Source organism: Diabrotica virgifera, chromosome 1 (genome assembly GCF_917563875.1).
Source record: "Diabrotica virgifera virgifera chromosome 1, PGI_DIABVI_V3a".
In the NCBI taxonomy this organism is placed as follows: domain Eukaryota; kingdom Metazoa; phylum Arthropoda; class Insecta; order Coleoptera; family Chrysomelidae; genus Diabrotica; species Diabrotica virgifera.
The window spans coordinates 25,413,514-25,426,195 of record NC_065443.1 but is presented as its reverse complement, the minus strand read 5'-3'; the positions used below and the strand labels follow the sequence as shown (position 1 = coordinate 25,426,195).

The 12,682-nt window shown below is 33.0% G+C and overlaps 1 protein-coding gene across 1 annotated transcript in view; it reads left to right on the top strand.

The window, feature by feature from the left end:
* The window catches only part of LOC114324168 (pre-mRNA 3' end processing protein WDR33), a 161,584-nt gene that overhangs the window by 143,097 nt on the left and 5,805 nt on the right, over positions 1–12,682 (top strand). Inside the window, exons 10-11 of the mRNA XM_028271920.2 lie at positions 1,726–1,854; positions 3,667–4,158. Of these exons, the coding sequence (XP_028127721.2) occupies positions 1,726–1,854; positions 3,667–4,158 (621 nt within the window). The remainder of the gene's footprint in view (positions 1–1,725; positions 1,855–3,666; positions 4,159–12,682) is intronic.

The window sequence follows — 12,682 nt, the reverse complement described above, 5'->3', positions numbered from 1 at the left end:
AATTCGAAAATTATTTATCGGAGTTGACAGTTACTAAGCTACAATGTGGCTTGGCAACACTGGATTATTGTTACGATTTCGAACTTAGTGCAAAAATTTATAGGGATTTACATAAAATTGACTACAAAATTAAGCAAAATTTGTAAAACTTGAATTTTATTTCGTTTTATGCGGTTTTAGAACAAGCAAAACTTTTTATCAAGAATGACATTTTTCGCTAAAATTGAAAATAAAAAAGTTTTTCCTCTTGGGCACCCCAATCGTGGACACACTGTATAAAAACAGACTAAAAATTCAAAAATTATAGTAATAACGCAGAATATACAAAAAATCCCCAAAGTGGAGTAAACTTGTCTGAGGTTGGACCAATTGCAAACAAGCTTTACGGCGCGGGAAATTTGAATTACTCCTCTTGGTTTAAGAACAGACTATAGAAGTAAACAAACCAAGACACGTTGAATATTACGAGGAGCACTTCCGAATCATGATTTACAATGTATCAACGTTGCAAATCATGATTTGGGATTGACAATGTATATACATTGTAAATTAGGATTTGGGAGTGCTCCTCGTAACATTCAACGTGTGTTAGTATGTTTATTTCTAGTGCATCTTTATTGTGATGGTAGTATAGTTTAGGCTAGAATTTAACAATCTGTGTCCAATATAACTGTTCCTGACGATATTGTTCGAGGAAAAATAGTACAGCCGCTTACACGTACTAACTTTTTGAAAACGATTTCCGAGGTAGAAATCGAAACTTCAAAATAAATATATTTTAAACTAAAATTGACTAAGACACTGAAGTTTAAACAAATGTGATGTTAGAAAGATCGTCAAAATTCTGTTAGCGACGCACAAGCGCATAAAAAGAAAATAATATAAACTCACTTTTGATATTCGAGTCACGATTTGAAAAGGATTTATTACCTAATAGAAGATTTACCAGATAGAACTAACCAACTACAGCTCTTGGCGCTGCAATACCGTGCAAGTTCGGCAAAGCGAGACCTGGTTTCTACGCTCAGCAACATTATTCGCACTTTTAATTATATTAGCCAATTATATTAGTCCTGGTTACTGGATAATTGTCAAGGCCATAGTCCAAAAAAATAATAAGAAGAAAAAATAAGATTCAGGTTATGTTATTAAAACGTAAACAATTGTATGTAGTAAATAAAATTAGTCATTAAAATGCAGTACTGCAAGCAAAATACAATTAATTAAATTTACCTTTATATAATAATTGCATATCATATCAATATTTTGGAGCAATATATAATTTTTCTTCTTCATTGACAGTAGATATGAAATATACGTCAATTTGACAATTTCAATTGACAGTGAATTATTTAAGAAAGTTACAATATTTCTCCGCTATTCTCGCACGATCGTTTCTCGTATCCCCTCTAAGTACTTGCACACCGCGAATACTGTGGACTTACGAAACAATACAAAATTGTAGTAGTACAAAATTAACAATCCGATTTGTGAAAGAAAGGTATTACCAAAGATATTTTGTATAGATATTTTGCAAGATACCTTCTTCATGTTCTTCCTCTTGATGTATGTTTAGTAAATTGTTGAAATATTCTTGCCATGTTTGGAGCAGTCCTCTTCGTTGATTATTAATTCACCATTTTACTGAGTACAGACACGCATTTTCTTAGACCTGTGATAAGTAAGATACTATAATATATTTTTTTAATGATTCTTTTATTTTAGATGACACTGCTGGAGCTCTTAATGAAGTAATCACCCAACTTGTAGTTGAAAATACTCCAGGAGCGGTTCCATTGAACGATATTGCACCAAATGCTCTTTATATTTATGATAAAGTAATACCAGTAGAACGTAAGTACTTAGTAGAACAATTTTTATCAAAAATAGTATAGTATAGCAAAATTTTTGTCTTTCAAATCTAACATTTGAAAGGGGTAAAGTTAACACTGACAATACACAGTCACTCAAATTAGTCAATAGATGATTACCGTCAAAATGCTTTATTTGACCCACTTTAAAATATAATTATCCAGATTTTGGAATTATATTTGAATATGTTGGTATTGTTGAAGTTTCCTCCAATCGTCATCGATCTTCTGCATGGTTAGTAGATTTTGCGGATTACAATTTCGAGGCAATTTTGACATTTGTGGTAAAAAAACTTTAACTAAGACAATCGGATAGTACAGCCCGGTATGGTATAGATTATTTGCTTGAGTTGCAAGTTGAACGAAAATAAATAAACTAACTTTTGCGTCCAAAAACGAAAGTATGCCTCATGTGGGGTTATAGAAATTACAACGAGGAAAGATTATTGGTCTTGTGGAGAAAGTAATGTTCTCAGATGGACATATGTAGCTGCAGAGCTCGGCGTAATACAGGGCGTTCTGTCCAAAACATATGCTAGGTAACAGGAACTAGGAAAGCTCAAAAATAAAGCAAGGGAAAGTCGCCAAAAGTAATAACGGCTCTCCACGATCGTTTAATTATCCAATCAGCTGGAAGACACCCAACCATTTCTCACCTGCAGCTCCAAAGGCAGCTTTTGAAAGATACAGGTGTAACTGTTTCAGTTGAAACGATAAGAAGAAGAGTTCGTACCAAGAAGTATACAGCAGGAGACAGTTATGGGTTCCTGAGTTATCCATGCAGCACAAAATTGATCGCCTAAATTGGTGTCTTCGCCATCAAAACTGGAACATTGGGAATTGACAAAATGTGCTATTTTCAAAAAAAAAAAAATCAGGATTTGTGTAAAATCAGATGACCCACGAAATCGTGTACTTAGAGGTCGAGGAACACAAGCAAGAACGAAAACTGTCAGATCTGTTCACAGATATACAAGGGGAAGTGTAATGTTCTGGAAAGGAATTGTGATCCGTAAAAAACTCCTTTAATTTTCATCCAATCAACTTTAACTGCTCACAGGTATGTTGATAACCTGTAGTCAGGCTCTGGAGAGGTGCAACAAGAGAAAATTTAATTTTATTGCATGATAATGGACCTCTACATACCCTTAGAGTGACTACAGACATCATTGAAGCAGAAGGTATCCCTTGTTTGGAGAGGCCTACTTGCTCATCCGAGCTTAATCCTATAGAGTATTTGTGGGATATGCTTAAAAGAAAAATTAGAGCTCGCCGGGATAATCCACAAAACACCGCATGGCTAGTACAAGCTGCTCTTAAAGGATGGAGCAACCTACCACAACAAAATGTTGATAATTTGATTAGGAGCGTGCCCACGCAAACTGAAGCTGCCCACGCAAACTGAAGCTTGCATAAGGACTAGAGGTGATAACACTGACTACTACAAAACGCAAAAAAAATAAAAACAATTTGAACATTATTCGTTTTACATTGAAATTTTGTATGCTACTTTAAAACAACTACTTTCAATTTGTTTGTTAAATACTTTATTGTTTTATTTAATTATGTATTTGTTACTTAATTGCTTTAAAATAAATACTATTTGACTTCGTGTGTTCGTTTTCTTAAATTCGCACGAAATAATAAGAAATATCAGATGATTCCACATAAGTTGGGGTGTGTGTATTAGTTTCAGTATATTAAATTTTTGTTTTCTGTACAATTTTATCTTTTCGTTTTATCTTCAGTGTATATGCATTTTATTGAATTATATATTATATATTTTTTATTTTAGCTGGTTCAAAATTACAACAGGCACTAGCCAGCGGTCTAGATGCTCTCAACAAACTTATAGCGTCAGGGGAAGTAGAGGAGTTATATGATGTAATGCCCATTAATGACGATGAAGACGGAGAAGATACCAAAAACCAAGAATTAGGTGATAGCGACATGCGCGATAAAAAAGACGTAGATTTCAGAAACGATAGAAGTTTCAAAGGTTCTCGATTTTCTGATTCCAACGATTTCGATGCGAGACGGTCACTGGGGGATGAAGATTTAAGGCTTAGAGACCGCGACGAAGACTTTAGGTTTCGAAAGGAGGATGATGATTTTCGAAAAGGATCCATGCATGAGGACAAATATAGACGTGATGGTGATTACAGACGTGACGACAATTACAGACGGAATGAAAGACGCGATGACTATAGGCGCGATGAAGACTACAGACGTAACGACGATTATAGGCGCGATGATGATTACTTTGAAGATAGCCCAGGTAAATCAGGTTAGTATACAATTATACATATCGATAATATAGACATAAGAGACATAATAAGATGGCATCCGAACATAATATGGAGTTATGGCACAAAACTTAAAGCTTTCGAGATGTGGCTATACACGCGAATCCTAAGTATATCATGGACGGACAACATAACCAACGAGACCGTACGACGAAGAATGGGGAAAAAAAGAGAAGTTATAAGTTCGTTCCAAGACGACACATTTGTACGATCCCTTGAACCGTCACGAAATCGATTGGACTGTTTTAATGCGCAAAATCGCCCTTGAACGGTTTTCTTTCGATCCCGAACCGATTACCGGTATGTAACCCTCTTGGAACGTATTTGTGTACCATTTCCAGTTGCGCCTGAGCCATTTTCAGTACCACAGTACCACTAGTAGTTTGCTAGATGGTTAAAAAATATCATTTCTAACATGTTCATTTCATTAAACATCACTTCAACTTCAAAATCTTCCTCAGAATCGATATCTGACATAAATCCCTGTCTTCTATGAAAAAAAAAAAATAATAAACTATCCATATTTTTAAGATTAATTTGAAAAAAAAAAGAATTAATAATTATTTAAACGAAAATCAGGATTCACAGGTACTAATAGCGTGGATTGTGGATTATTCTACAGGGTGTAACGAAAATACAGGTCATAAATGAAACCACATATTTTGGGACTAAAAATAGTTCGATTGAACCAACTTACCTTAGTCCAAATATGCACACAAAAAAAGTTATAGCCCTTTGAAGTTACAAAATAAAAATCGATTTTTTTTAATAAATCGAATACTGTTAGAGATTTTTTATTGAAAATGAACATGTAGCATTCTTATGGCAGGAACATCTTAAAGGAAAATTATAGTGTAATTTGTGCACCCCATAAAAATTTTATGGGGGTTTTGTTCCCTTAAACCCCCCCAATTTTTTTTGTACGTTCCAATTCAAATATTGTTGTGGTACCATTAGTTAAACACACTATTTTTAAAAATTTTTTGCCTCTTAGTACTTTTTCAAAAAGAGAGTTTTTATCGAGATATGGCTTCTTTTTTAAAATGCTGCAAAATTTATGTGTACCTAACAAAATGTAAATTATAAAAGATTTTCATATCATTACCACGTCTCTATGATCTTACTTAACTCGATTTTCTTGAATAAACCTTCTGCACCGTTTTAAAATAAATAACCACTAAATTTGTGCACCCAATAAAAAATTTATGGGGGTTTTGTTCCCTTATACCCCCCCAAATTTTTGTGTACGTCCCAAATAATTTATTATTGTGGACCATTAGTTAAACGCAGTGTTTTGAAAACTATTTGCCTCTTAATGATTTTTCAATAAGCCAGTTTTTATCGAGATGTGGCTTCTTCTTTAATATGTTTCAAAATTTCTGAGTAGGTATATACCTAACAAAATGTATTTTCATAAATAAATTAAAATTTAATATACAAATTGTCATATATCACCAGGTATGTACAATCTTAGTTAACCATGTGAATTGTACAAATGTTCAAAATGACCTCCATTTTCTTGAATACACATTCGGCACCGTTTTAAAAAGGAAAATCGAATGTTTTGAAAAATCATGGGCTTCTGTCGAAATCGATTCGCTGCTTCAATGATTCTATGCCTTAGTTGTTGTTCGTTACTGATTGGTACGGAATATACGTCCTCTTTCATAAAACCCCAGAAGCAAAAGTCAAGTGGGTTAATATCTGCACCTCTAGGTGGCCAAGAAATAGGCGCATCAGGGCCCCTTCCAATCCAACGTCCAGGATACTCACCGGAAAGATATTATCTAATTTGATTATGGAAATGCGCTGGGGCGCCATCTTGCAAAAACCACATGTTTCTCCTGACTTCAAGATTGACCTCTTCTAAATAATCCGGTAATACATTTTGTAAAAAGTGTAAATAATTTTCACCATTTAAATTGTTTGGGAGAAATACTGGCCCTATTAGGTTATTATCCACAATTCCAGCCCAAACATTGACTTTAAAAGTTCTTTGGTGACGAAAGACTTTTTTTGCGTGAGGGTTTTCTTCGGCCCAGATGTGCCTGTTGTGATGATTCGTAATGCCATTTCTATTAAAGGTAGCTTCATCGGTAAACAAAACACGATTAATGAAATTGACATTTCGAGTATTTTCCGTTAAGAACCAATCGCAAAATCCCATTCTTCTAGGATAGTCTTTTCATCCAGTAATTCTTGAACGGGAGTTAAATGATAAGGATGAATCAGCTGATTCTTAAATCTTCTCCAAACCATCATGTGAGAAACATCTACTTGAGCCGCCACTACCCTTGTACTGTTTCCAGGGATATCTCCAATTGCTTCCAAAATCGCCTCATCGTTTGTATCCACTTTTGGTCGACCAGCATTACCAACACGTTGCCGTTGCAATGTGCCTGTCTCTCGTAAACGGCGATCAATCGAAAGAAATAATCGTCTGCCTGGTGGATTACGATCAGGATATTTTTCAGCATATCGCCTTGCAGCTGCAGCACTATTCCCTTGACATTCACCTGTAATAATTACCAAATTACCAACAATTATCTAAAACCCTAATTTGGAATGCTCAGACTTACCCAGAATTAAATGCATATCTGCCATTTCTGTAAATGTGTATGCCATTACAATAGAAAATTTAGTTTTTATTTGTAATCCTAAATTCACAATAATTAATTGGAATATCAACAATACGGTCACACAATCGTTTGACATATTGTTGATCCGAAGTTTTATTCAGCCAACTACATAGTTTTTTATACATAAACAAATAAGCCCCATCGCAGTAAATACTGGTTTATCGAAAATGTATTAAGGGGCAAAAAAGTTTTAAAAACGCTGGGTTTAACTAATGGTGCTACAATAATAATTTAATTGGGACGTATATAAAAATTTGGGGGGGTTTAAGGGAACAAAACTCCCGTAACATTTTTATGGGTTGCACAAATTTCATTGTTGTTTATTTTAAAACGGTTCCGAATGTTTATTCAAGAAAATGGAGTTAAATAGAGATATGCCAGTCATAGAGACCTGGTAATAATATGAAAACTTTTGTATAATTTACAGTTTGTTAGGTACTCATAAATTTTGCAGCATTTTTAAAAAGAAGCCATATCTCGATAAAAACTCGCTTTTCGAAAAAGTACTAAGAGTCAAAAAAGTTTTAAAAACAGTGTATTTAACTAATGGTACCACAACAATAGTTGAATTGAAACGTACAAAAAAATGGGGGGGGGGGGGGGTTTAAGGGAACAAAATCCTCATAAATTTTTTATGGGGTGCACAAATTTCACTATTATTATTATTTTAATATGTTCATGCCATTAGAAAGCCACATGTCCATTTTCGATAAAAAATGTCTAACAGTTTTCGATTTATTCAAAAAAATCGATTTTTATTTTGTAACTTCAAAGGGCTATAACTTTTTTTGTGTGCATATTTGGACTAAGGTAAGTTGGTTCAATCGAACTATTTTTAGTCCCAAAATATGTGGTTTCATTTATGACCTGTATTTTCGTTACACCCTGTATTATTGAATCATCAGCTGTCAGCTGATCTCATAGCAGTGACCAGTAAAAATGAAAACAATCCTCACTAACTGCGCAAGTCAGTACAAATAGTTTCTGCTTAAAGGCATGTATCAAAAGGACCGTTCAGTTACCGATTTCGAAACGGTACATGGATCGCTCGGAACAACACAGTGTACGATACGAATCATCGTTCATGTTCGCTTGGAACGCATGTTTTATAATGCGCATGACGAGGCTAGTACGAAGGACGGTTTTCATGTCACTTGGAACGCGCCTTAAGTTTACGATTAAAAGGAGGGGACACATAATGAGAAACAGCACTAATTACAGATTCCTGAAAATAATCCTTGAAGGCAAAGTATTCGGAAAGCGAGGAATAGGAAGAAGAATAATATCATGGTTAAAGAACCCGAGGAAATGGTTCTCCACAACAACTAATATATTTAAATCGTCAGTTAATAAAATAATTATAGCCAGAATGATCGCCAATATTCGGAACGAATAGGCACCAAAAGAAGAAAAAGAAAGATATTGGCTTGGTGAATGTCAGAACAATGTCACAATCGAGTAGAAAGTTTTGATAAAGTAGGTCTAGTAAAAACGGCAAAATGAACAGAATACAAAAATCTGAAATGAAAGTTCCACGAAGAGATGATAAGAAAGATGAAAATAAGCTTAACTGGAATGAAATATTAAACAGAATATTTTTATAAATTTACATTTAGCCGTACTCAACACTCTTTCTAAAATCTTTGAAAATACACACATCGGAAAAGTATAGGGATATTTAAAAAAAATACGTAATTTCTTCTTTGTTTTGCATAAATAATGATCGATATATAGTGTTTAGTAGTATTCAATATGCAACAAAATTTGTTGAAATATCAAAAATAACGAGAATGCCTTTCAGAAATGTCAAAAATATCGAGAAGTACCTACAGTTAAAAAAAATAAAATTTAAATCACTCATGGGAGTGCCGACAGAAATAAAAACTTCTTATAGTATATAAATTACGAGCTCAATGCTTTTCCCATCCAAAAAGAAGTGCTATACCTATATTATATACGCGTTGCGTACGTTTTATGCCATTTATGTATACATACACATAATATTTATTATATACGTACGAAATTTAGTTCGGCAAAGTGATGACAGTCCCAAACTCAATACTTTTTATCTATCTAAAAAGTTCACAACGTCCCTAAAGAAGTTTTCACTTTAAAAATGTATTTCATCAAACAATGACGGTCGCTAATTTAATACTTTTTCTCCATCTAAAAACTGCACAACGTCAATAAAGAAATTTTCACTTAAAAAATTTATTTTGTCGAAGCAATAACGGTCACTAATTCAATACTTCTTCTCCATCCAAAAAGTGCACAACTTCCCTAAGCAAGTTTTCATTTCAAAAATTTATTTCGCCGAAGCGATGACGGTCGCAAATTCGACACTTTTTTCCCATCTAAAAAGTGTATAACTGAGGGTATCTTATCAATTTTATTGTGTTTTAAACAATAAATGATAAAAGAAATAAAAAATTGACAGTTCAAATTGTTAATATAGTATCTTCATTGTCACCAAATGCAACCTTATACACATTATTGCACTGTGTGTGGCATAATTTTAGCGTATTACTCTAAAAATTGTATTATATTTTTACAAAATTTTGAATAATTATTGTTCGTAGAACAATTTTAACAGTTGTTTTCAATACAGATTTCAATCCTCTACAAATAGTTTCTTATGACTTTTGATGTAAAATAAATAGGGAAGCAGGAATTCAGCAGTTTAGAATTTTACATTGAGTTTCCTATGGCCCGTTTTCCAATTCACCATCCGGTACATATATGCATATACATACACATAATAAATATACGTACAAAATTTATTTCGCCGAAGAGATGACGGTCGCGAAATCAATCCATTTTCCCCATCCTAAAATAGGTTTTACATTTATTTTAAATTTAAATACCTCTGCACAATTTATATATACATACACATTATCATAATATATAGCATAAGCGATGACGGTCGTGGTGACGGTCGCGATTACGGTTGCCAATTTAATGCTTTTCCCCTATGCAAAAATCGCACAACGCCCCTAAAGATGACGGTCGCGAATTCAATGCTTTTTCCCTATCCAAAAATCGCACAACGTCCCTAAAGAAGTTTTCACTTAAAAAAAAAATAGGTCATCAGAAAATATGGTCGGATAAGAAAAAAAAAACAAAATTAATACAAAGTATCGCGTTCATCCTGGTTTATTAAAGCTCTACATCTGTCGTTCATAGACAAAATGAGATTGTCGATAGCCTGTTGAGGTACGTTGGCCCATTCCTCTATTAGACGTTCTCGGAAATGAAACGGCTTGTGTTATAACAAGTAAATAACTCCATATATGTGTCTGTAACCCATATATGGAGTAATTCTTCGTTGAAACATCACTCATACATGCTCGATGGGATTCAGGTCGTGGGTTTTAAGCGTTCTACATTTCCAGATCGTTTCCACACTCTTACTCGACGAGAATCTGGATGAAATATAAATCTAGTTTCGTCGGAGAATAAAACTGTTGCCAAATCATTTGCATCCCAGTTTTAATATTTTTGACACCACTCATAATCTTGCAGCGCGATTGCCTCTGGAGATAGCTGGACATCTCAATGGCCTTCGATTGTGGAGATTGGTTTCATGGAGACGATTTCCTACAGTATTACAGCCGATGGTTACCTGGTGTGCCCTCTACAGGTGCTGATTGTTGGTCGTCTTCTAGCCGTGAACACTAAAAATCGGTCTTGAGCTGCAGTTATAGAGCATTAACGTCCTAGATGACGTTAGGCTGGCCTTTCAGTGTCACAAAAATACCGCCACAATTGACTTGGGACACTTTGGGAGACTCCCATGCGCTCAACTACATTAGTTAGTTGAAGAAGGCCTACGGTCCGATTTATCTCATCCAAAGTTAAATGACGTCGTTCCATGTTAAAAAACAATATTTTCAATGCACTAAACACTAAGTAAACAAGAACTTTATAGCATAATAGCCTGATTAAAACCGAAATTAGCAAAATATTTACTATAGTTTAACATCTATAGTTTGTTCCTCTCCTGCAAAAAGCTTTGTCAAATATTCGTTATCACTTTTGATATTATGTTTTACTCGCAAAAATCTACAGGATGAGCCACTGTATAAATTTAATTAAAATTAAATGTGCACGTGAATTTATTTTTATTAATTTTATTATGTTATAAAAATATCCCTAAACTTTTCCAATGTGTGTATTTGTTGATATACAGGGTGATTGATTAGTAGCTTAAAGCTCAATAGCTCCGCTATAGTAATAGATAGCAATAAAAGTTAATAACAAAAATTTTAGCCACCTTTGAGCTTCACATTACAAAATTAGTTAGAATGTTACAGGGTGTTCGATAACACAGTGGCAGACCAAACTTATGTTTTTTAAATGGAACACCCTATATTTTATTTTAAATTCGAAATCCTGTTAACTTCTCCATCACAAAAATATAAAGGTTTGTTATGTTATACAGGGTATTTACAAAGTTATAACCAATTTTATATGGAAATCGTAACAAGTTCAACTCCCTGTATAAATAAAAATAAGCAAAACAACAATGGTTTATTAATGCCATATTTTTTAACGTATTGTCAAAATTTTCAAGAATGGTCGATATTGCTAATTTTCTTTATATCAAATACAGGGTGAGTCAAAACGCAAGTACATTATTTTCTCAGTAATTTTAAATGGAACACCCTGTATTTTATATCACTATTGAAAAGTACCATTACCGTACTTTAATTTTTAGATAACATTCCCTATGTCTAAATTTATTAGTTTTCGAGATATTTTCATTTTTCAATGGACCAGTAGCGTGGCCACCCAAATCACCAGAATTTAATAAACTGGACTGATTTTTTTGGGGTTACGTTAATAATGAAGTTTATAAAATACCTCCAACGACAAGGGATGAGATGAAAAATAGAAAACAAAGTGTATTTCGATGTGTTAATTTACAAATGCTCCGTAGAGTAAGTAGCTCATTCAATGATCGTTTTTAGGCGTACATAAATCTGTTAGGAGATAATTTTGAACACCTTATGTAATTAAATATTAAAAATATTTTATTAAAAGTAGCTTCTAATTTTTTCAAACATGTTTTTTTGCAAAATGTATTACTGATAAATTGTTTCGTTCTTTATTTGTTACATTGTTACATTTACACACAAAAGTAGTGTTTAATTGTCTTCACAAAATATTGTATTTCGTGTTTGTGTATTTTTTTGTAAAATTTATTACTAATTTTCTTTGTTTATTTGTTGCATTTACATAAAAAGATAGTTTTAAATTGTTTCAAAAATGTTGCATGTAGTGTTTGTGTTTTTGTTTGTAAAATGTATTACTAATAAATTATTTTTATTTCTTTATTTGCTACAGTGTTACATTGATTACCGGATTGATAATCGGTAATCTTCAATTGTCAATTCAGTCATGGCTTACTTAAAATTTAGATAAATTTAAACACCTAAAATAATTTGCTCTGAAAAATGAAAATATCTCGAAAACTAATAAATTTGGGCATAGGGAATGTTATATAAAAATTAAAGTACGTTAATGTTACTTTTCAATAATGATATAAAATACAGGGTGTTCCATTTAACATTACTGAGAAAATAATGTACTTGCGTTTTGACTCACCCTGTATTTGATATAAAGAAAATTAGCAATATCAATAATTCTTAAAAATTTTGACAATAAATAAAAAAATATGGCATTAATAAACCATTGCTGTTGTGCTTATTTTTATTTATACAGGGAGTTGAACTGGTTACGATTTTCATACAAAATTGGTTATAACTTTGTAAATACCCTGTATAACATTACAAACCTTTATATTTTTGTGATGGAGAAGTTAACAGGATTTCGAATATAAAATAAAATATAGGGTGTTCCATTT